General features: G+C 43.1%; 1 protein-coding gene across 1 annotated transcript; it reads right to left on the reverse strand.

The window, feature by feature from the left end:
• Positions 1-12,512: 12,512 nt before the first annotated feature.
• CTSB (cathepsin B) lies at positions 12,513-23,172 on the reverse strand. Its single transcript, XM_075201220.1, has 10 exons — positions 23,079-23,172; positions 18,711-18,852; positions 16,166-16,254; positions 15,768-15,882; positions 15,574-15,692; positions 14,665-14,750; positions 14,422-14,568; positions 14,136-14,252; positions 13,666-13,794; positions 12,513-13,344 (listed from the first exon to the last, which is right to left on the reverse strand). The coding sequence occupies exons 2-10, from the start codon at positions 18,834-18,836 to the stop codon at positions 13,268-13,270; spliced, it is 1,005 nt and encodes a 334-aa protein (XP_075057321.1). The 5' UTR covers positions 18,837-18,852; positions 23,079-23,172; the 3' UTR covers positions 12,513-13,267.
• Between the last annotated feature and the right edge of the window lie 3,360 nt (positions 23,173-26,532).

Below are 26,532 nucleotides of genomic sequence, written 5' to 3' on the forward strand. Positions count from 1 at the left end.
ACGATAAATACCAGGTTTTAAGCCTCAAACGATCGTCATTATAATAACCATTATTTTAATTAAAACATTGCAGACCCCAACATCTCCCCCTAAGGCTCACTTGCTAACATTGGGCCTCATTTAGAGTTACACTTATGGCCCTTCTGAGAAGCGGCACGGGGCGTGTGAGTCCAGTAAAGTAAGGTCATACAGATGCTGGTTTACTGCAACACCTGAGATACCTCCTAGTTCAGTGTTGGCTAACCTGTGACACTCCAGGTGTTTGTGAAACTACAAGTCCCAGCATACCCTCCCAGCAATAAAGCTGCTATATATTAGCAAAGCATGCTGGGACTTGTAGTTTCACAAACACCTGGAGTGTCACAGGTTAGCCAACACTGTCCTAGTTCAAGTTGCACGTCTTAAGATAAACACTACTCAATATACAGACATGATAACGCAAGTGTGCAGGTGCATCTGTACATGGAACCTGTTAGTTTAGGTGCAACTTCACATAGATCCACTGCAACCGGCTGATAATTAGGATTAGTACCTGGTGCAGGTTAAGAAAGTGTCAGACCTGGTGCTGTGGATGTAATGTTAGTACGTGAGCCATACTGGCTATAAAATGTTTCTAATAAACTGGTAAATGGCAGACATGGCCCTTCTGTGATGTGACCGATTTATTAATCCCTTTATACACCCAAGTGAAGAGATTTATGTGATGAGCTTACTCTGCCACCCCCTATCCACCTCCCTTTATGGGGTTTTGCTGGTAACCAGTAATTTGTTGTCACAGATTATTACTACTACTATCCTTTATTTATAAGGCTCAAAAAGATATGCACAGTGCTGTACAGAATACATACAGTGGACCATACAGGGAAAACAGTAGAGAACAATAAACGAATGATACCAGGATTCCAACAGCTCCAAGCATGGCTGGTAAAGTGCAGATGGAGCAGTAGACTAGGTAGAGAGACAGAAGGGAAGAGGACTCTGTTCATAAGAGCTTACATCCTAAAGGGAGGGCAAACAGACAGGAGGGACACAAGAAGTTAGAGGAGGGGATAAAGCGCAGGAGAAGTGAGTAGCAGGGCGGGAAAAGAGAGGTGAGGTGGATGGCTGGTAGGCTTTGAGGAATAGATTGGTTTTAGTGCCCGTTTGAAGGTGCACAGATTTAGGGACCGTCGGATGGAGCGTGGAAGTTCATTCCAGTGGAGGGGGGCAGCTCGGGAGAGGTCTTGGATTCTGGAATGGGATGATGTGATTAGAGTGGAGGAGAGGCGACGGGCATTGGCCGATCACGGAACAGGAGGGAGTCTGATTGGAGGTGTATGGGACAGGGCCTTGTAGGTGAGGGTAAGGAGTTTGAAAAGGATTCTGTAGGGTAAGGAAAGCCAGTGTAAGACAAGACAGAGAAAGGAGGCAGAAGAAGAACGGCATGAAAGGAAGATAATTCTCGCAGCCGCGTTGAATATAGTATGAATGGGGTAGGCCGGTGAGGAGAAGGTTATAGTAATTATGATGGGAAATGATGAGTGCATTGATAATGGTTTTGGTGGCATCCTGATATAGGAAGGGCCGGATGCGGGTGATGTTGTGAAGTTGAAAGCGACAGGGTTGGGTGGAAGATTGAATGTCGGGGGGCAAAATAGGGAGAGGAGTCGTCAAGGGTGACTCCCAACAGATGAAATGGTAGTGTTGTTGACAGTGTGAGAGAGAGAGAGAAAGAAAGATGGGATGAAAATCTAGAAGGAGGGAAGACAATGGTCTCTGTTTTGGCAATGTTCATTTTTAGAAAACGTGAGGACATCCAAGAGGGGATGGAAAGGCAGTCAGATACATGAGAGGAGAGGGATTAGGAGAAGAGATGTAGAGTTAAATGTCATCAGCGTAGTGGTGATATTGGAGACTGAAGGAAGTGATGAGATCACCCAGGGAGGTAGTGTACAGCGAAAAGAGTAGGTAACCAAGAACAGAGCACTGAGGGATGCGTACAGGGTGGGTGGAGATGGGGTTGGGGATGAACCAGAAATGGATACAGAGAAGGAGCACTTGGCGCAGTATGAGGTTAACCATACGAGGACAGAGGCAGAGAGAAAGAAGGGTCTGCCAGATGAGGGGGTGGTTCACGGTGTGGCAACAGTGCCGTAACTAGGCAGGTGCGGGTGGTGCCGTCGCCCAGGGCGCAAGCCCAAGGGGGTGCAGCAGCCGCCCGCTATCTGCCTCTGTGCCCTGGCTGAATCACTTCTGTCACTGCTCCACGCACAACTCAACTTAAACTTTTCTGACCCCTCATGGCCTCAATCCTTCCTTGGGGTCAGTTTACTGATAATAAAAGAGCAAAAAATACAACCTCCAGCACAAGAGCAGTATCCAGACAAAAAAAGCCGAGCTCAGATAACGCATTGGCTGCTTAGTCACTAATAATCCATGGTTGTGGGTTTGATTGCTCTGGTCTTCTGCTTCTTGTGTGATTACATTTTTGGACGCCATGTGAGGCCAAAAGCTCCTCCCCATTTAGTGATATTCTGAAGTCTTAACAGGTTCGTTATTTTCAGCCCATTGAGTTATTTGTTAACCAGCTCACCGCCAACCCTATGGTGTAACTGTATGCAGTCTGTGGTTTGTAAATAAACGCACTGTCACTCATCTGTTACCTCCTAGGTACATGGTGTGTACCATACAACTGTTACACATATTATTTATGCTCGTGTATATAAATGGTTAATGGACCTCACACACAATTATTGGATGCTGTGGTGTGTTATTAATGAAACATAGGGACTTGTTACATGCACTTTAGACGTGGTTCATGTAACTCTACAGACATCTAAGCTGTGGGGGCGGATAATGAGAAATTGTGCGATGTATTAAAGGCAGAATCCTGATTTCTCCTGCCATGTGTTATCTATCTTGCTCTGCTGTCCCCTGCCTGTGAGATTATTCACCTGCACATTAAAGTGCAGCCAGGGATACTTGGTAATTACTGGCCTCCCTAAAATCGTTTCTCTAAAATGATGGTATACTATCCTCATTGTTGTGTACACCAGCTGTCCCTACTTTCCAGGTACAGTGCAGAGTTTTGAAGGTTTGTACCTGGAAATGTCCTTGTTTTTCAGTACAGACAAATTGCACTATATATTTCTTATTTATCTGCATGTTAGATGTATTTCTTACAGTCTATTCTTATTCTGAATGCTTTAGAAGCTAATATTTATTTAAGAGGAGTATTTAAAATGTAGTGCTCCATTGATACAGTATTGCCTAGATTCACAGGCCTACCATCAAAATTTAGGCAAGTGTGCATGGTGGCACAACACCAACAGAACTGAGTATACCATACAGTTGTCAGTTGTGTATCCTGGTAGTCAAATACTTCTAGTGTTGTGTACATTATGCTGGTTTGCATAGGTGGCAGACCACCTCCAGTGTTCAGTGCACTGACACTGGACACATCGGCGACTGAACACCCCCAGTGCTGTATACACTGCAAGTGTGCTCCCTGGTGACTGCACTGTTCTGGTGTGCACCCTGGTAGCAAAATGCCTCCATTGCTGTGTATTCTATAGTGACTAGAAAAGAGTTTGAGAATATCCGCACAGAAACACAAACTGAAATATCTAATGTGGACTACCTGTTTTATCCATATGTAATGATAATGGAGAAAAAATATCTTATTATTATTTAAGGATATTTCAAACGGTACTCCCCAAGACAATGACATGGGACAGCACGGTGGCTTAGTAGTTAATACTTCTGTCTCACAGCACTGGGGTCACGAGTTCAATTCCCGACCATGGCTTTATCTATGTAGAGTTTGTATTTTGTATGTTCACCCCATGTTTGCGTGGGTTTCCTCCCGTAATCCAAAAATATACTAGTAGGTTAATTGGCTGCTATCAAAATTGATCAATCTCAGGGTACGCATTCAATTATACACACAGTGGCTGTTGTTAGCATATCTGTCTTTTGTTAATGTGCTCTCCGCTATTGGAATCAATTCCATCTTGCCCACTACCATATATCTCATGCATTTGCAAATATGTGTAACAGAATTCTTTCAGCAAAGTGCTAGCCACAACCCCACATTAGGTTGGCCACACCCACTTGGAAAATGTCACTTCCACTGGGGCGGCGCCGGTGCCCTGTCTCGCCCAGGGCACTAAAAGGTCTAGTTACAGCACTGTGTGGCAGGATGCAGATAGGTCCAGGAGGATGAGCAGGAAGAAGTGACCCATAGATTTAGCCAATAGAAGGCAATAGAAGGTCGTTCATAACTTTGGCCAGTGCGGTTGCAGTGGAGTGTAGGGGGTGGAAACCGGATTGAAGGGTCAAGGTGGGAGTTATCCGAGAGATGCCTGGTGAGGCGGTTACGGATAACCTTTTCGAGTAACTTAGAGGCATAGGGGAGAATTTAAATGGGGCGGTAATTGAGGAGTGATTTGTGATCAAGACAAGGTTTTTTGAGAATGAGAGAGATGAGAGCATGTTTAAAGGAAGAGGGGGCAATGCCACTTGTCAAAACCAGCCACTCAGTAATTGTGTCCACTGCCCACCAATGTGGTGCCTCCAAGTTGTAGGAGGGCGATCACTGGCACCTAGAACCACCGATACTTCTAGGTGGTGTGTAGGCGCTGCATTTATTTGATAATTGCTCTGACTAAATCCTCAGGACTGCTGAGTAGTGGGCAGAGTATGGACTCAGGTTGCTGATCTCAATACAGGGCAGCTGGATATGGATTGCACGGTGATCTTTATTCTGTGGGTCACAGGAACCACTTAAAGGTAGCAATGCTATACTGTTTTACACTGGCCTTTTAAATTTTTGGGGAATACATTTTTAGACACATAGACCTATTGAGAGGGAGTACACCAGCCACCAACCTCTTTAACCAATGAAGGCATCAGAAAGCCTGGTCACTTAACTTTTACTTTAATTCACTTTAGAGAAGATCCAGCCACAGGTCTTGGCTTCCTTTCGGCCCTGGTGTCACAGAATCTGGACTGGAATATCTTCTCTTTACCTCTCCTGCTCCGTCTGACTTCCAAGACTTTGGCGCCAGGTTTAGTGACACAGCCCAGACGAAGTTACCTCCAAGATGATCACAAATGTAGTTCTGTGGTGAGGCTTTGTCTCCTGAGAATACTAGGAGACTGTTAGGAACCCCTCCAGCCGGCACAACACAACCCGGAATCTACTCTGCCAATCAGGTGTTCACTGGAGCCCCTGATGGTGGGGACAGAATGGGCCGCAGACTGACAGAGGGTCATGAAGTGTGTACCGGCTGGGGAGAACCCAGGCAAGAAGAGTCAGGTCCACGCAGAGGTCAAGGGCCGGCAGCAGACAACAGTACCGGTAAACAAGCTGAGGTCAGGGGTCACAGGCGAATAGCAGAACCGGTAAACAGGCCAGAGATCAGGGTCACAGGAAACACGAGCGAAGTCCAATTCAAAGCCAAGTGTCATACACGGGGAGTCAGTAGTGGTATCAGAATACAGGAACAGTAACTAGCAGGTCAGCAGACTGGAGCACAGAAGCTATAACCAGCAATGAGGTAGCAGACCCCATTGCCTTAAATAGTGAGGACAACCAATCAGAGCCTGGCTCTGATAATACCCAGCCCCCTGCACCTAAATTCATTAGCCCGCAGGCTAATGATATTGATGGGCGCATGCGCCCGGCTTCTCATTGCCGGGACCCAGCACTGAAGCATCCCTCCGTTGCCCCAGCAACGGACAGGTCATAGGCGGAAGTGATGTCCCGGTCGCCATAGCAACAGCCGGGACGCAGGTAGGAGAGTCGCGGCGGCTGGGCACCGCCACGGCTCGTAACAGAGACAGTGCATCTTCCAGATTCTGAACCCGTTCTGAGGACCACCTCTGTTGGGACCTTCTGACCACTATGCTCCTGGTCTAAGGAGCTGTGCGTTCTCCAGATACTTTTCTCTTTTAGGACTGGAGGCAAACTGGTATCACCAGGCTCTCCCAAAGACATGCAATGGGGGAAAGGGAAGGAATTGTATGAGCAAGTCAATCCCAGGGTGGCCATGCTTCAGTACCCAAGTAGTTGTTGGGTTCAAAGGCACAGTGCAGTAAAGGTGTATTAACGCTCCTTACAAACTATGCTGAGGAACAAGTAGCAGCAGATATGCCTCTGTTGCGGCTGCTTCTCCCCCTATTGTAAGCATTTTGAGCACTATACCAAGTCTCACATATCTTAAAACACGTGTGGCTCTGAACATGGAGTAAAGGAAGGAAGGAATGCAATTTAAGCTTATGTAAGCATAAAATACGCCCAACTCTAGCAAATTGAGTACAGAAAATGAAAAGCAAAAATAGTTATAATTAATTGCTCACCCTTAAGTTTAAAGCTCTCAACAAAGCCACCCATTCATAAATCTCAAAATACTCAACTTCTTAGATCTACCGCTGACCTGACCCGCTCCTCCGGCCACATATACAAAATTTCTTAAGTATGGAAATCCCTAATACACCAGATCAGACTGTCTCCCCCCCCCCCCCCTTACAAATCTTTAAACACCCTCTTGAACCACATTTCTTTACCAGAGCTTATCCTACTGAAGCGGATACTACGCAGACTAATGCGCCCTCACAACCATCCCACTATCCACACTCGCTACTCGTTTAAGTTGTGCCCTCTTCTAATTAGACAGCAAACTCTCATGAGCAAGGCTCTCCCTACTCTTTATTTTCATGTCTGCATTTCTAGGGGTAAATGTATGAAGCTCCGGGTTCTTCAACACCCGCGCGTTCGGTGTCTTCAGCGCTTAAATTTAAAGCGGCGTTGCCTTGTAAAGGGAAGTTTCTCTTTACAAGGCAGCGCCGCTTTAAAGTATTTTCCCCCACTGTTGTCTGGTACTAGGGAGCACTGTGGCAGTAATTTATATCTGATCTTATACTTTGAGTAAGAAGCAAGATCTTTGCCATGGTTGGAGGTGTTGGTTGTGCTGGGTTAAAGAAATTTAAATGCATTAAATAGCTATTTGAGGAATGAGTGGAATCATATTTCTTTGGCCACGTTCACAGAATTTCAGTAGGCGGGGTAACCAAAAATATAGTTGAAGAATTCATCAAAATAACAAGACTTTTGCTAATGACAGGAGAGTTTAAAAAGGCTTCTTATTATGGGCTATGGGCAAGTCCGATAAGAAAATGTAGCTGGACTCACTTGATCAAGGGCTGTTCCCAAGGGCTCAGGACATGCCACTATAGAAAGAAGTTGGAGTGTTAATAAAAATTACATTTGTGCAGGTATAAGGTGGCTGCTGGAGTTAGAGGCTAAGAGAGGCAATTATAAAGTTGTTTGAAAACATGAGAGCATAGAGCTACCCGCTGGGACAGTGTCAATATATCACTGAAAGACAAAAAACTAGGGATGTGCACCGGCGACTTTTGGTGTCTCGTGTTTTGGATTCGGATTTGCTTGAGGTTTTTGGTTCGGATTTGTCTCGCAAAACACCTGCCAAAAGGTTTTGGTTCGGATTTAAGGTTTTGGATTCGGATTTTTTTTGAAAAAAGCATAAAAAGTTCAAAAATCAAGTTTTTGGGCTTATTTTCACTCCTACGCTATTATTAACCTCAATAACAATCATTTCCACTAATTTACAGTGTATTCTGAACACTTAACAATATTGTTATTAGTCCAAAACGTTGCAACGAGGTATCTTTCTGGACTGCGTAGTGGAGTGGTCCCTACAATATAATAAGCAAACCATCAACTGGTCTTAATTACACCAAAAATTGTATCTGGACTGCGTAGAGGAGTGGTCACCACAATATAATAAGAAAACCGGCATCAGCTGGTCTTAATTACACCAAAAATTGTACCTGGACTGCGTAGAGGAGTGGTCCCTACAATATAATTAAAAAACCCTCCACGGGTCTGAATTACAAGTTTCTTGACTGCGTAGTGGGGTGGCCCCGGTACACAATTTTTTACCGGGGCCACAATATAATTAAAAAACCCTCCACGGGTCTGAATTCTACCAAAAAAGTTTATGGACTGCGTAGTGTAGTGTTCCCCACAATATTATTTAAAAATTTTGCAGCAACAGTCAACGTTGTTTAATATCTGATACACCTCTATCTGGATAGTGGCAGTGATACACTGCATAGTGGAGTGGCCCCGGTACCCAATTTGGTACCGGGGCCACAATACCTCCTCCAACTTTCAAGTGTAGGGTTTATAATTTATAAAAACTACAGTAGTTATAGCACGTCAATAACTCTTGTTTTAGACGACCATGGTACAGAGCATTCATCATTGAGATCCCATCAAGTATGTGAAAAACAGACAGGGTCGAAGTGTTATTTGTTGACTTTGTTAACCAAAAAATTGTCGCTGTTGCAAATATTCGTGCAATGAAGAGTGACTTTTTCTATTAAGGCTCAAGCAAGTGTAGTGTTTCTAAGTTATAAACACTACAGTAGTTCAAGCATGTCAATACCTCTTGTTTTTGATTATGACAGGGCATTTTGCTTTTGGTTTAATTTGTTGAATTTGTTTTAATTTTGTTTTACTTTGTGCATATGGCAAACGACTGTTGAATGGTCACATAATGGTAATAAAAGAGTTGCAAGATGGAATTGTCCTTGGGCCCTCCCACCCACCCTTATGTTGTTGAAATAGGACATGCACACTTTAACAAACCAATCATTTCAGCGACAGGGCCTACCAAACTGTGCCTGAAATGACTGGTTTGCTTGGGCCCCCACACCAAAAAAGCTATTCATCTCTCCCTGTACAAAATAAACAGGCTCTACTGAGGCAAGATGTCGTCCTCATCCTCAACCTCTGATTCCTCTCCCCCTACAGTGTGTACTTCCTCCTCCTCACACATTATCAATTCATCCCCGCTGGACTCCACAACCACAGGTCCCTCTGTAGTATCTGGAGGGCAGTGCTGTACTTCATTGAGGAATTGATTATTCATTTTTATAAACATCATTTTTTTCAACATTGTGAGGAAGCAACCTCCTTCTCCGCTCACTGACCAGGTTCCCCACTGCACTAAAAACTCTTTCCGAGTACACACTGGAGGGGGGACAACTTAGGTAAAATAGAGCCAGTTTGTACAGGGGCTTCCAAACTGCCTTTTTTTTCCTGCCAGTAACAATATGGACTGTCTGACATGTCTATTTGGATGGTGTCAGCAAAATAATCCTCCACCATTTTTTCTATTGTGACAGCATCCAATGCAGCGAGAGTAGACATGTCTGCAATGATTGGCAGGTCCTTCAGTCCGGACCAAATGTTATCAGCATCCCCGCCAGCGGGTCTTTTAGGAAAACTGAGCTTTTTCCTCGCAGCTTTATCCTCCAAATTTTTGTTTTCCATTATATGTAGTACAAGAGAGCGTACCCCTAAGCCACACACACACACACGGCAAAGCCTTTAAAATTTATATGCGGCACAGGAGAGTACCACTGGACTTATACTGCCGAATCAGTGAACTTTGTAATATTGCAGTACCAATGGACTTATACTGCAGGATTGTTTTTGGATATTTTTTTTTTATAATTTTTTTTTTTATAAAACTTGGGAATAATGGGGAAATAACAATGCCCTTAGAAGGACAGGACACAGCACAGGACCCAGCAGCACCACTGAACTCAGAAGGACAGCGCACAGGACACAGCACCACTGGACTGAGCACAGCACAGAATATAGCAGGGCAGAGGACCACCTAACACAACCTCCCTCTACCCTGATTAATGACTGAGTGAAGATGGCGGCGGCCAGTGGGGAATTTATAGAATCCGAGTATCGCGAGATCCGACAACGGGATTATGACTCGGAGCCTCGCTTTCAGTTTTGCAATTGGCAGGAATACCCGGATCCGGCTCGGATCGGCAACGTTCGGGTGGGCTCGGATTTCAGATATCCGAGCCCGCTCATCCCTACAAAAAACGGGTTGAAAATCCAGATTGTATATACTTAAAGCTGGCACTGTGCAGGATAACCAAATTTGGAGTATGGTGAGAGGGGTCTAAATCCACCTCCTCTGCCTCCAGACCTGGAGGTCACCATGTGAATGTCTGATTGGTTGAGCAATGTTTGTTATGGCCAGAAGATTGGGGGTGTTTTAGAGGACGAGGATAGTTCGTTACAGACGGAGCAAACCTTCAATTTAAAAGATTACATTTTACAAATGGTGTTTGACAACACTACATTCGAAATTCCAGAAGAGAATACCACTGCACTAGGTATCGCTACCAGTTTAATATCTATAACTTCTAAGATTGAAAATTATATCTTTACTGGTGGGTGCACTCCTACACCATCTTTAATGTAGAAGCGAAAAGGAGAGGGATAGGGAAGAATTGTGTAATTGGAGGCACTCAGCGATCATAATTATTAAAATATCTGTCTTTATTGATATACATTAAAATAATCCCTCCTAGTTCAAATAGCAAAATATTAAAATAATTGTGACTAATTGTGAGTTAAAAATGGCAACATTTGCTATGCCCTGCTACTTTATACCAACATATATAAATTGTCAACGTATGATATTATTAGTCACTCTCTTATTGAAAACGTTTTAATATTCTGAGGTAACATTCATTAATAAAGATATATGTGGTGTGAATTAATTATTGCGGTGACGGTTGTTCAGTAAGGACCTCTACATTGCTTCAATTTTAATCTGAAACAATTAATTTATAAGTGACACAATGTATTGTCACATTGGTCTTATAGAGTGGTTACTTAATAACTGTTCATACCTCTGATGTAATGAAGACTACATATAGATTTGAAATATATCCGTTATTATTGACCTATCAAGTACATATACATACTATCTTGTAAAGCCCAGTGAGGGTTAAACATTAGTATGTTCAAACCCAGCTGTTAATCCACAAGCTTCGACACGTTCTATCCATATATGGTAATATACCCAGGACTAAGCAGACTACAGAGTTAGCATTTGCTCTCTAATCTAGCAGTATATGCTGGTAATTCTGATAATGTATTTCATTAATCATTTAGTGGATTAGTATTGTTATAGGTCAGTCATCTATATGTTAAGTAAATGTCCTTCTAAATTACAGCCATATCGTTTAGCCGTCACACGCATACACACACATCTACTAATATCCATCACCCATATAGGGTTGATGTATCCTAAGGATTACTAAATTGGAATAATTATACCAGAGAGTGAATTGGAGCAGTAGCAGGGTAAACGCCAACGCGCGTTTCGCTACATGCAAGGGTTAGCCTTGAAAAAGCATGTAGCGAAACGCGCATTGGCGTTTACCCTGCTACAAGACTTCCTTCGTGCTGCTCCCCACTTATGGAATTCCCTACCAAGCTCAGACTTCCTCACAGCCTTAAAAACTTTAACTGTTCTCTAAAAACCCATCTCTTTTTTCTTTAAAGCTTACCTTATCTCTGATACTATTCACATGAATGTACCCACACAACTGTCTCAACCTCCACTCTGAGCCACACTCGCTCCTCTTGTTTCAGCTGTGCCCCCTTCCACATAGAATGTAAGTTCTCTAATGAGCAGGGTCCTCCATGCCCTTCGTTTTCATGTCTGCAGTTATTTTGTCTACCTTGTATGTCCGTTTTATGTACGCGTTTCCCTACTGAACAGCACCGCGGAGTCTTACAAATCTACCGTAATCTATAAAACAAAGCACAGCTCTGCCATACATGTGTATTAATAGATTAAAGTCCATAAGAACTATGCCAGATATATTGCAGCACTCAGAGTTTACAGATTCAGTAAGAACAGTGAGCTTTTACTGACCAATAAGTTTTGCTAACCATTGTCTAACGCACTCAAATACAACACCCTAACTAGAGAACACCAGTAATCAATCCAATTACTAGATACTGTCAGCTTGGACATTCTCAAAGTGGGCTGGTATACAGTGGCCTGCCGTACTGCCAAATGCCATTAATGTCATCCCATCACTGTAGGTTGGTGACCGAGTAATTACAATAAAGCTTTAGGATCAGTAAATATTTGTCACTTTATGACGCAACCTAATGGATAAAATAAAATTAGATGTGATATTTCAAAGCCAAATATTCACTTTGGACATTTAAATCTGCTCATTCAGGAAAATATTTACTGTAGCCCACAGAGATTTTTTTAAATCTTTTTTTTTTTTCTTCTTTAGTTTAACTTTCTACATTGTACCACAAACATGGCAAATCTAACCGGATTGGATACGGTGTACGAAACAGAAAAGGTATTAATAGTAGACAGCCCTACCCCGGTAATAGGTCAATTAAAAATCTATTAAAAATACAAAATAAAACAGGGACTGTCCCTGCAATGTAGGGATAAGTAACCACTGTTACAACAGTGGAAAACTGGCACCAGGAGTAAACATGGTACTTGCACGTAAATAGCCCACCAGGGGAGTTGTAACTTTTCACCATGTTATTTTAGTGCTAATGGACAGCTCTCTAGTTTACCAGGCAGAATATAAATACAGCGTAATTGTGGATTATTTATCAAGGAGATTCATTTAATAATACAGTGTAAAAAAGGAAGACAAGGCATTTTATTGGCAAATAATGTTACACTTTACAGACAAAAAAAACCAAACCATCCATAGACGTGATCTATCATACATTCCGCTTACATAGTAATCTTTGTAAAGGCAAAATCACATTACACGATAGGTAGCGGTCATACACTGGCCCAACAGTAACAGACAATAGATACAATTTTGATTTGAGCAGCTTGTAGAATTTAGGGCAAATTGGCCAAAATTAATTACTACACTGCAATGCTGTAAAAGTCTCCGGGGAAAAAGATACCGTAGTGAAAGAGCATTCGATGGTCCGATGGAAGTTTTCAGAACTAAAAACTAGTGTGCAACAGATTAAAATCCACACTGTATATTTTCTAAAGATAAATCATATTTTGTTGCAAATCTAAAAATCGAACACAATATTCTCCGTATTGGCTAGACAGATCATGTAATTTTTTTTTGACCACGGCGACACCAATCAGCCAAAACCATTGGCAGAAAAATGGACAGAGCTGGAGAGCTGACGGGAGATTGTTTAACACACGCAGTCTGTCCAGCCTGTAATGTAGCCTTTCAAGTTGTTTGAGTCAAACCCAGCAGCCTGCATTCAGACATGGGTAGAATCATCTTTTTATTTAAAAAAAAAGCTAATTGAATATTGCATTGTTTTACTAAAATTAAAAAATCTATTATCTCAGCTAAAAACGTGTATTAAGTGAAGGAGTGAGCTTTTCAGCTACTGTTTAAGTGGCATTTGACTTTAATTTTTGGGAACTCCTGCAACAATCTCGGACTCTATTCCACAATGGTCTTCTCCCCGCAGAATCTTAAAGAAGCCTGCATGAAAACAGAAAGGAAGAATGATTGTAAGTCAGGTGGAAGGTGCAACAGAACCCACTTAATGCATATAAAAAGCTTAAAAGACATCCATTATAAGGAGCAAAGTAGATTCCCATTACACAAGAGCTAATCTGTGCTTAATGAACACATTCCGGTGTGCCACCATCCTTAACAGGTAGTCTTTTACAACCCTGGCAAGGCAACCAATGGCTTCCTTAGATTAACTGCTAGATGAACGCTTCTGCCCTGGGTCAGAAGCGTTCGGTCCACTCCTTAATGTGCATCTGTTGCCCCAAAAAAACCAAAACACAATCATACCGTTATCACCCCAGTCGGTGTTCCAGGAGTTGGCACAGAGCCAGTACGGAGTCCCGTCCTCCACACCCCAGCCCAGGATTTTGATAGCATGACCGCCAAGCTCCTCTCCAGTGACGTGACGGTACACACCTAGGGTAGGACAGAAGACTATATAGTTACCACACTATAAACAGCCTTATGTGACAGTTTATGTCTATACGGTCACTCGAAGCTGCCGATACTTTGATTTTGAAACATTTACTGGTATTCTCATAAAGAGGTCAGAACCGTTCTTTAAAAAACAGCTCTTTTGCAACATTTCTGCTTGATAAAGCAAATATTTATATTTACTCTTCATAAATCACCTCCTAAATGCAGCAGTGAAGATTCTACGTATAAATTTGGTACATTTCCCGCCCCCGTATTTGTTTTCAGCAAATTGATGCACGTTTCAGGAGAAGTCTTCTCATATAATAATATCAGACACTCACCAGTTTTGTACATGGGGAAATCCTCATACACTGTGAACGCTCCCTCTACTGGCCCGTTCTTGTAGATTTCCGTCATGATTTCAGTGGGGCTGCTTGGGACACTGTACGAGTCAGAACCTACAAGATATGTATTGTTAGCATAATCACCACAATGAAAAACAAACGTACATGCAAAGTAAATAAAAAGGTCATGAGAATAAAGGACTCGGTGTGGTGCAACGTTTACCTGCAAGACTGTAAATTTTCTGTAGTACGCTATACGGGGGACTTAAGACTGTTCACTCACCAAAGTGTTTGTCTTTACTGTAGTCGGGCCCGTAGCCATCCTCGCACTTCTTCACGCACTTTGGAGTGTCCCCTTCCTCGCCCTTACAAGCTGGGCGGGAGCCATTGACATGGTGCTCACAAGGAGGTATAGAGTACGGCCTGCAGCCTAGACACACAAGTGGGGGATTACAGTCCATTCACCAGAAGGCGACCGATACACATCAACAAGTTATCAACGAGTTATAGACTGCATAACACTCACCAATGTGTGAGTCGTACAAGCCCCCGGACACAAGACCCTTCTCTGTCCAATAGCTCCATGCACCAGATGGGTAGCCTCCATTGCAGCTGAATAGACAACAGACATTCTGGGTCAAAATATGCATAATGGATACAGCCCAGTCACTTTCAAGATTCTTAACACGCTAAAAACATGAACATTAAAGATGGGTGGTAGCAGCTGTCTACTGGATGGAAAAATAAGATTTGACTAAGTGGTTAGCACTTCTGCCTCACAGCACTGGAGTCATGAGTTCAATTCCCAACCATGGCCTTATCTGTGTGGAGTTTGTATGTTCTCCCCGTGTTTGTGTGGGTTTCCTCGAGGTGCTCCAGTTTCCTCCCACACTCCAAAAACACTGGTAGGTTAATTGGCTGCTATTAAAATTAACCCTAGTCTCTCTCCCTGTCTGTAGGCGTATGTTAGGCAATTTAGACTAAGCCCCAATGGGACAGGGACTGATGTGAGCGAGTTCTCTGTACAGCAATGCGGAATTAGTGCCGCTATATAAATAAGTGGTGATCAATGGTTTTCTGGAAACTACTGTTCACAAGAAAACATTGGTGATATGGGTCACGTCATAAACTACCGTTAAGTCCTCACTATGAATGGTCTTAGGTAATTTTGCAGTCTGGTGCCAGGTTCTCTACCTTGAAAGAACTTTCCTAAAATCCCCAGTCTACAGCTAGTGGGGCCCCCATTCGGCCCCTGTAGAGCTCTCAGTCATACTCATGTTTCGAAAATGCTCATGGCTACCAGTGTGCGTCTGTACAGCCTTGTTTCCGTGTTTGGTGCCCAAATATTTTTATTTTTTTTTAACTGAGTAAACTTCAGGTTAATATCTTTCTGCCAAAAAAAAAACAGGAGCCACGAAAAAGGTACACGACTTACCCCATTCCACACTCTATCCCGCAACACGAGAGGAGATCTTCTGCAGATACTTCCACATTCACCTTGGCGTTGGAGTGCACGCAGACACGGTCTGAAATGGCCTCCACCGCTCCAAATGCCTAGGACAGAAAGGTTTTGTTAACTAAAAAGGCCAACAGGGTGGCTCCTTAATCCTTCGGCTGACTATTACTTACCCAACAAGAGCCACATGAACCCTGGTCTCGAACTTCCTTGATGGTGGGACAGTTTGGCCAGGCCGTCCGGGAATCAAAGTTATCAGGAAGGACCATCCGTTCGGTAAACGAGTACCTTTGATAGGAACAAAATTCAGTGGTTTAGAAGTTGTAGGAAGAGAATCTTCTCTAGAAACGCAAACACAAGGACACTTAAGCTGGTTAAAATATACAAAACCAGCTTTGTTTAAAAAGTTTGTTTCTGGCGTTTAAAACATGTCATAGGGTGGGGATCCACTTTATCCAGAATCCCACGTTATAGACATGTGTAACTTTAAGTGAGAAAGAGGAGCGACTATACCCCACTGCTCAGCGGGGCATGTGAGCTTATCATAAGCCAAACAGGAACACAGGCTCACCTGACTGGCAATTTATGGCTTCCACCAAGTATCGTCCCACATAGTCTCTTCACATAACTAATGTCCGTGTTTACAAAGTTGTGTCCAGCCTGAGGAAAGGAAATTGAAAATTTTACAGGTTTCACAATGGAGATACGTCAAGGGGCTGCATCCAGTAATATTATTCAGAGCTCATTGTCACCAAATCATCATTAACACCAAGAGCGCGCTAAAAGTAGGTCTACCTTACAGTGATAATCTCATTCTAATGTAACGTGACTGCCTAGGAGTGACACCATTCAAGGCACCACAAGGGGCATCTAACAAAAGGTGGATATTGGGACAGTAAAATCTCCCAGACTTGCAATACAGGGCTAATTCAGAATCCAAACTCCCCAGTTATTCAAAGTTGATTTATTTTCAATTCAGACAGACAACTGTACTCTGCCGATTGAAAAAAATTCTGTTCATTTAAATAGGCAAAGCATTTCAATGGGAGCAAAAAGCTGTCATAACCCAGCCAATCACAAGCAATGTTAAGATGCTGGCTGCTTGTGATTGGCTAATGAGGTACTGACCAGCCCCAGTGTAAACAATCAGACTGGCAGCAAAGCAATCAAATATCTCTGTGGAACCGTTCCAGCATGCCTGGGCCGACAGGGAATGCTGATGCTTGTAGTTCCACAACTCCAAGCCAGCTCCTGACTGCCAGAACTTTATCCCACAACAGAATGTAATCTTTGATTTTGACCCTTTAAAATACCAACGTTTACTTACGTCACAGAACATTTTCCAGTTGATTTCAATTGGTAGTACATGTCCACAGGCTTTCAGCCCCCACTGAAATTCTTTGTCCCTTGAGAGGAATAAGATCTCACTGGTTTTCAGGAAATCATGACTGTGAAACCAGTGATGTTGGGATATTCTGCTATTCACCCTTTAACAAGTGCTTTACACTTCATAATGCAGAAATGGGTTTCTCTTGATTATGAGATGGAAAAAAAATTTGTTGCATGCATGAAAAAGAATATTTACATTGTGATTTGCAAATCACAATGCAAATTAAAAACATACATAGTCAAAATGGGCTTGATGGATCTGCCCCCTCACAAGTATACTTTGTATTAGGGAACTTTCTGAAATTATACATTGGGAAACTCTGTGCCGATTCAATTTGGACAGTTTCCTTGCTGATAGATGACTCACACCACACTAGCAATAAAACATTGTAATAAAAGAAAAACTAATACCATAATAGGAGTATATAGGTGAGAACCAGTGTAAGTCACAGCTCATGTACAATTATCAGTTCACATATAATCCTAGTTTCATATATTCAAATTTTAGAGGATCTGTGACCCATCCAGCCTGGAGTCAGAACACGCCTGATACTGTGGTTGGGAATCCCTGGGTGTCATTTAGTGTGTACTCCTTTACCAACAAAAAAATCTGCCCCTACTGTGTAACTAGGTTTTATCCTGTTCAATAAATGGAATGATTAAGGAAAGATACCGTTCTATGATATTACCACCTGAACAAAGTGTGGTAGATTGTGACAGTGTAACTACGCGTTTCTTGGAGTTATAATACATACGCCTCATTACACAGGTGCCATAATATTACTCTAAATTACTGGTTACTTTGCTGTTCTCAGGAATGTTTACTATGCCGGCAGGAGAGGTTTCTCCAAGCTCAATTTTCCATACTCTGCACATACAAGTGGCCGACAGACTTACGCACCAGAGGCTGCTCAAGATCCCGGTGGAAATAAGCAGCGTAACAGGGGTGTCTTTAAAGAATGAGCTACATTGATATACATGACTAAACTTTCACAGAAAATTACAGCCCACACATCCCAATTATATTTGTGCATTAACGCATTTCGCTCTAAGACCACCAACACCGTTTTCTGCCTGATATTTAAAAACAGCCGGTCATAATACATACGCCACCACTGTACCCGCTCAGGTAGGTGGCCGGTCAGCAAGTAGTTAAATGCACATTTAAAGCCAAATTACCTAAATAATGGTTATAGGTTTGTCTTTAAAAGTATTTTTTAACATAAGTGTCATAGATTTGTAAGTCAAAGTTGTATGTAAAAAAAATAAATTGAAATCTCTATAGTTAATTATATAATATTAGAATTCTAAAAACAGTACTGTTTTATAATTCAACCTGAAGACGACGTTAGCTGCTCAAAGTTTCCAGATAATTCATTTTGCCTGTTGTCAAATTTCTTTAGATGTTAATTGAGAGTTTTCCACCAAGTGGGGGTAACAGGTGAATTTTGAAGGTGTGTTGTAGACACTCACTACAATAGGTGTTAAAGTACAGCCCTGGGAATTTCCCATTGACAGCTGCCCAAACCAGATATAAGAGCTCTTGTGAAGGTCTAACCTGCTGCTTCTCGGAGGACTAGGCCCCCCCCCGAAACGTAACCATGTATATAACCACAAATGGGATTCGCATTGCCACTATGAGTTACATATAATGGCCATAAACACAACACCAGGAGAACTGAAGACTAGATGAAATACAACAAGAACCATCTGCCATTGCTACTCACCTTCCACGTGGTGTTAATCTTATTGATGAAGTTGACCAAGTCACTGGACAAAGGTGCGAAATGAGGAACATTACGGGAGCCACCGAGTGTGGCCAGAAAGCACAGAAGAGCCACTGATTGCCACATCGCTGCAGTACTCCCTCTGTGGAAAGAAATAGTGTGAGTAGTATATTCTTTCAGAGAAATCTATCAGCCCTGTGTAGTTCTTGACCTAACTTCAAGAAATAACAGGTGGCAGATCAGTAATAATCCTACAAGTCTCCAAGGACGACTGAAGATTTATCTTTTGTTGCAGCCAACATATTTATTTTATGTCTCAATTGTTGTATATGTTTATAGTTTGCATTTTAAGTCAACATCACATCTTCTTACATCTACCACATTGTAACAGGCATCTTATTTGGTGTGTGTACTTTATTTTGTCAATAGTATAGAAGAAAATGAAGAGTTTTAAATACAATTATAATGGGTTTCTCATCATGCTGAGAACAGACAAATTCCGCACAGAAAGTGTGCTGGTCAGGAATCAAATCTTATGCAGTACGGAGGTAATATATATACTCAGACTCGTGTTACTGGACACTACAGCAGAGTTCCTGAAGTTCAGCCAAGAGTTCAAAAACAAAGTGTTTGATGTCTAAATAGAAACCAGAGCTGTAGAGTAACTGCTCACCTTATACACCATGTACACAGCGTGTATCACATTGTGAGAATGAGGTCAGGAGTGCAGACACCTGAATTCTTGTATGGGTGGAATCATGTAATTACTGCACAGTTTCACCAATGACCTACACTCCCCATAATCACATCTAAGGATCATCTTCCTGCATTTATAAGTAAGCAAACTATTGACAAGTCAAGAAATGAAAAGTATATTGAAGGACAACTTGGATATATTAAAATGGACTGCAACCTCAAAGTGTTCTTTGTATAATTGCACCATGTACCAAGTAATGTGTATGCTGGAGATGGCTCTAGCCTATCCCTCTGTTTAGGCTATGAATAAACATAGGTCGTGTCTGCTACGGCTTTCTTTGCCTCCTGATGTATTTTGTGTGCTTTCGAAACATCGTCACACCACCACTGACATCTCATGCCCAATAAGGCCAGATACACTTTATAGCCTGCCACTAGTACAAACTATATAACAAGTATACTGTAGGAGGATATGACCCACCAATAGCATTAGCCAGGAAACATTAGACCCAACTTAGAAGCTGCCTTATACCAGGCCTGGCCAACCTGTGGCTCTATGGGTGTTATGCAACTACAACCCCTAGCATGCTTTGCCAAAAGCTAGGCAGCCAATAGCTGGCAGATCACGCTAGGGCTTGGAGTTTGACATCATCTGGAGAGCCACAGGTTGTTCAGCTTGATACAAAAAGCTTCTGGGGGCAGGGGCAAATGCAGGATTTGTAGAGGGGGGTTTCCACACCACGCCGCCAGTGGGTGTGACCAGCATGCATGGGTGTGTGGCTATAATATTAGACAGTGCTTGGCTGCTCTCCAACTCTTCCTATTCCCATAATATACTTGGGCAATGCTGTGTGCACCACTGTTAGGTGCACACAGCTCTCCCTTTTCAAGCAGAGCCGTGTGAAGCGGGAGCAGGGTCCAGCCACCTCAATTATACAGTGCCCCAGGCCCGGAGGGGGGGGTGGGTTTCAGGCACTAGGAAACCCCCCCCCCCCCCCCCCAGTTTGCCTATGGTAACAGAGCTTAAGGTAGTCCACTCTGTATCCAGCCCAGGCCTGCACACCAACCAGCCTCTATATGTATTGTCAAACTGGCCACTGCAGACATTCTCAACCAAACAACTGGATCAGACAGAGCTACGTTAGCGCAGCCAGACGATGGCGTCACCATAAGATGTAGATTGTAATCAGGGCAGTGATTTCATCCAATACCTACTGGCTGTCCAAGTTTCACAGAGTACAGACACCTTAATTAGCAGGCTTGCAGTTTCCTAGTTAACAAGATATTTGGTCTCTGCAGATTGTTGGATCTGCACAAAGGGTAATACAGAGGTCACAGTAAGTTTCAAGTAATGAAACTTAAATATTTTGCCATGTCATTGCTTTGTTCCGCAGTATTTATACACACAATCAATTCAGCCATCATTATGTTGCATGTATGTTTTGTAGCTTATGGATGGGGAGAAAATCGTATTATCGGATATAGGGTTAATAGTGGGCAGTGCCTTTTACAATCATGTTTTATGTACTCAAAGCTTTCATATTTTATTTATGCATTAAACATTAATATCAAAGAAAATTGGAAGGCAGAGTCAACATAGGCATAGGTAAACTATCCAAATGCTGCAAATTCATTAAGAATCCAGTTTACACAATGGCAGAATCATCATGTCGGGACAAGCAGAGAAGATTACATAACTAAGGTATTAATGATCAGGAGTGAAGATTCGGGTCACTAGACACCAAGGACATGCAGGTCAGAGAGGTGTTATTCACTGGAGTTTATAAAAAAAAAAAAAAAAGTGCCTTTGTTTTGTCAGCAGAAGTGTTTGCTTATTGCACAATCTGGGAATGTTATTACCCAACATCAGCGAGTCTCAATGTTTAGCAATACAAATTATCCAAGCAAATATTACATTTGTTGAAATCTGCTCCAGAAGTGTGATCATTTATGCTGCTAGCAAACAAATAATTTAGTAGAAGAAAAAAAAAAAAAGACTGAGGGTTCATTCAAACCTGAAATACAGATACACAGTAACTAGACTGGAGTTATGTAGAGACTAATGACCGTTGCATTAGCCCAGTTTCACACCAAACATTGAGTAGATAATTCTTTCTACACAATGATATATAACAATAGTATAACCCATCTAATTTCACTACAGAAAGTCTCTCCTATGAGGTGAGCGGTCTCATTTCTAGAGAATGGGTGTCAAGTAGAATTATAAAGTAACACTTACTAGTCCATATTTCTACACAGTCCGTGCATTAGCTACAATATCATCACCATTTATTTATATAGCGCCACTGATTCTGCAGCGCTGTACAGAGAACTCATTAACATCAATATTGCACAAGGGGAATATTCCATACATTCTTTTAATCTTCCAGTATAAATTTTAGTGGTTTCTGGCACGAGTGACTTCTCTGCCCTGGCTTTTATTCAGCATAAAAGAAATATCCAATGGATTTGATTTTATAAAGCCAAATAACACTGGCAGTTTAGGTTATCCCCCTATTACCCCAATAAGTATAAAGGTCAGGGATCAGTACATACATTATGAGGGTTAGATTACTAATAAGCATAACATTCCATTTATAGTCATTATTTGGTATATAAAAAAAGGGAACAGTCCATGCATTTGATATTGATTTTATAGTACTATACCAGCAGACACTGATGTCCTCTTTGGACAGACTGTTGTCCAATATAGGGAGTATTTCATAGACTTATAATACACACATTAGAGGTCATGAATGTACAGAATGTGACCATGGCAGCCATACATCAGTGGTCAGTGAGAGCAGTCCCTGTATTCACCAGCAGAGGATATCCCCCATATATTATAGTACAAGTAGCAGATGTTCGGGATAATATCGACTATTGGGTAAACTGGGAGACACTGCAGCCATCCTACTGCACACAGTGACCAGCCCCCTGGCCCCAGCTGTTATCCTGCACACAGGAGGCCTCTCCCTAAATGTTACTTCCTGGGCCGCCATGTTGTCAACAAGATACAGACACGTGACTGTGCTGCAGAGCCCGGTATACAGCTTAACCCTATATATGTATAGTCCATCCCTATATACACACACATATATGCATAGCTTATAACTACATACATGCAACTTATCCCTATATACATACACCTATATATGCATGCATAGCCTATTCCTATATACATGCAGTTTATCCCTATATACATGCACAGCCTATTACTAGAGATATATATATATATAGATATATATATATATATATATATATATATATATATACTAGGAAGAGGTGCAGCTTCCAGTAAGAGCAGTGACGGCAGCAGAACACGCCGGGGATCAGCTGGGGTGGAATAATCCCACGCACGGTGGAAAACAACAAGACTACAAAACCCACAGAGGATAAATGATTCACTGGCTCAGATCTCCCCCTGCTACAATGTAACACCGTGTGCTCACTCCGCTAGATACATCCAGATACATTGTACACAGATCCCTCACTAAGCAGAGTAATGCAGCTTTCTGCCCAGGACATGCTGGGACTTATAGTTCCACAGCAGCCAATCTGGCTGTAAACAATAACTACAAGCTGAGGACAGATCAGAGTTGTAGTGTTACTTTGTATCAGAAGGAAAGCTATAAAACAATGTATCTTATAGAGAAAGCTGCTGTCTGTTACCTGGGCTGCTGCAGTCACACTCAGGGAGAGACAATGTCCTGCCAGGGAGCCCAGATCCTCTTATATAACCTACTGCTACGCCCTACAACCCGCCCTACACCCGCCTGACTCATCACATGATCAGTGATTACACAGCAGTGTCCCACACAGTCACACACATTGTTTTACTTTGTATGCAAGACCTTTTTGCATGCAAATCCGATTAAGCTATATTTAATTGCTGTCATTACACATCAGCATGTTTATGGTCAGACAATGAATGCAGATATAGTGGTGTAGAAACCTCAGCGCGCGTCTGTCTTTGTACCGGGGTTCTAACTTAAGTTACTGTATGCAACTTGTACTAAAACAACGTTCCAACATTGACGAGCATTTTATTAAAATGGAAAACAGGTAATTGTATGTTGTGCTCCTGACTCAGTGCAAAAGCTGATAATCAAATATGGCACGTGCAGTGTGAGAATGTTAATTACTTGTTCAATCCCAATGTACTTTTTATTTTTAAAAATAAAATATATGCCCAAAGTCTCTTCCAGGTGATCTATTTGTCTGATGACAGCCTTTAGCCGGTTGGCTAGTAACTTGACGAGGATCTTGTAGTTCACGTTCAGGAGAGAGATGGGACACTGATTGTTAAGGTCACATCTCTCCCCCTTGTACTTGCACAGGATTGCAATCAGTCCCTCCTTCAGCGACGGAGGCATTCTGCCCACCACCACCATTTTCTCGTAGAGCTCTAGCAGGTCCGGACCAATGAGCTCTGATAGCGCTTCATAGACACCATGACTGTCAGGTCCTACCCAGCCAAGAGGGTCTAGCGGCATAGAGCAGTACAAGGCAGTGCCCATGGCTGCTGTGCCTGCTGCATCATTGTCGGTCACCTTACTGGAATATAGGTTGTAGTCTCTGATGACTCCCGGTCTTTCCTCTTCCTGGGAACACCGGTCTCATAGGCAAACCAAGGTGGTTTCCTAGTGCCTGGAAACCCCCCTCCAAGCCTGGGGCACTGTATAATTGAGGTGGCTGGACCCTGCCTCCACTTCACACGGCTCTGGATGAAAAGAGAGAGCTGTGTGCACCTAACAGTAGTGCACGCAGCATTGCCCATGTATATGATGGGGATAGGGAGAGTTGGAGAGCAGCCAAGCACTGTCTAAAATTATAGCCACGCCCCCATGCATGCTGGTCACGCCCACTGGCGGCATGGTGTGAAAACCCCCCTCTACAAATCCTGCTTTTGCCCCTGGGTCTCCTATCGCATTTCAGACATGGGCAGGGGCGGATCTAGAAAATTGCTATACCCCGGGCAATTTAGGGGGGGAAAGGGGGGGATTTAGTCCCCGCCCCCTTTTTAACATCTAAGGCTGCCGGCGGCTGCACACTATGTGCAGGTCCGCTCGGCAGTGACAGTGTGCTGCCCGGCTGCTTTGATTGTGTTTAAAACACAATTTGTTTAGTGATTAGTGTTAAAGTGAGGTTCAAGAGAGCAGCCGAGACCAATGTCAGGATCCCAGTATGAATACTACAGAGAGTTGTGGTAGTGAAAGTAGGATGTCTTTATTTTTGAACACAGATCACACAAATAATAAACAGGTGCAATCAAAGGTTAACAGTAAACAGCCCATAGACGCAGCAGGTACAGGACAGCAGGATTACCGGTTATAGCTTGGAAACTGCAGTTGTTGGATATACAATGCTTGTGTCAGGCGCCGTCTCCGCACTGACGCTTGGTGCAGGAAACGGGCGCCTCCATCTTCTCAGCAACCACGTCCCGTTGCCTAGCAGCAGGACGCTATATCTGCTCACCTGTCTGCAGCCAGCATGTGTTACCGCCAAAATCTCCCTAACCCTATCAGCCTCTGACACATGTCTAGTGCCAGAGTATTGGGTCTTCAGCCTTGCTCCAGCGTTTGTTCCTGTGTTGCTGTTACTTGGATTCTGACCCGGCTTGTTCCTGACTTCTCCTTCGGTTCCTGATTCTGGCTTAGACTGATATTTGGTATTGACCCGGCTTCCTGACCATTCTCCTGCTTCTGATTTGGCTTTATCCGTTCCTCTGGTTGTGACCCGGCTTGTTGACTACTCTTTCATCCTGCATCCTGGTGGGCTGTCACCGCTGCCTCAATTGATACCACCCTCAAACCAACGGCCACACGGAGAGGGTCAACCAAGACTTGGAACAGTTTCTCAGGACCTACTCTTCGGGTAATCAGGCTGAATGGAGTCGTTTCTTGTGTTGGGCAGAATTTGCTCATAATAACCAGGTGCATGTATCTACTGGTTCGTCTCCATTTTTTCTTACCTATGGGTTTCATCCTCTCCTTCCTGAACTTTCCCAACCTGGTTCAGCGCTTCTGGCCGTGCAGAATCTCATTCAGGACTTTTCTCAAATATGGTTTCAGGCGAAGTCCAAATTATTGGAATCCTCCCGACGCTACAAAGCTAGCGCAGATCGTCACCGTAGACCAGTTCCCAGACTTCGAGTTGGGGACAAAGTGTGGTCATCCACAAGGAATTTAAGACTGCGAGTTCCCACCATGAAGCTCGCACCCCGTTATATATCGGACCTTTTCAAATCACTCAAGTTATAAATCCAGTGACATTCAAACTCCTTCTTCCTCCATCACTCAAGATTCACAATGTGTTTCATATTGCTCTACTTAAACCCCTCGTTCTCAACAGATTTGTCAAAAAAAAACCCACCCCCGGTCCCAGTAAAGACTGATCATGGGGAGGAATATGAGATCAGTCAGATTATGGATTTCCGGATCTCCAGGGGTCGCCACAAATATCTTGTTGACTGGAGGGGTTATGGCCCCGAGGAGAGATCTTGGATCGATGTACAAGAGATACATGCCCCTCGCTTATTGGCCAAATTCAAGAAGGAGAGAGAGGCGACCTTGCAAGCCCTGAAAAAGAAGAAAGGGGAGAGTACAGTCAGGCGCCGTCTCCGCACTGACACTTGGGGCAGGAAACGGACGCCTCCATCTTCTCAGCAACCACGTCCTGTTGCCTAGCAGCGGGACGCTATCTCTGCTCACCTGTCTGCAGCCAGCATGTGTTACCCCCAAAATCTCCCTAACCCTATCAGGAGGCACCTTAGGGTATATAAAGCAGCCTCTGACACATGTCTAGTGCCAGAGTATTTGGTCTTCAGCCTTGCTCCAGCATTTGTTCCTGTGTTGCTGTTATTTGGATTCTGACCCCGGCTTGTTCCTGACTTCTCCTTCGGTTCCTGATTCTGGCTTAGACTGATATTTGGTATTGACCCGGCTTCCTGACCATTCTCCTGCTTCTGATTTGGCTATATCCGTTCCTCTGGTTGTGACCCGGCTTGTTGACTACTCTTCCATCCTGCATCCTGGTGGGCTGTCACCGCTGCCTCAATTATTACCTCGCCAGCTGACTGATACTGAGGGCTGCGACCTGCGCGTCCCTTGCAGCAAAGTCCATA

The sequence above is a fragment of the Mixophyes fleayi genome, chromosome 3 (genome assembly GCF_038048845.1).
Source record: "Mixophyes fleayi isolate aMixFle1 chromosome 3, aMixFle1.hap1, whole genome shotgun sequence".
Taxonomy (NCBI): Eukaryota; Metazoa; Chordata; class Amphibia; order Anura; family Limnodynastidae; genus Mixophyes; species Mixophyes fleayi.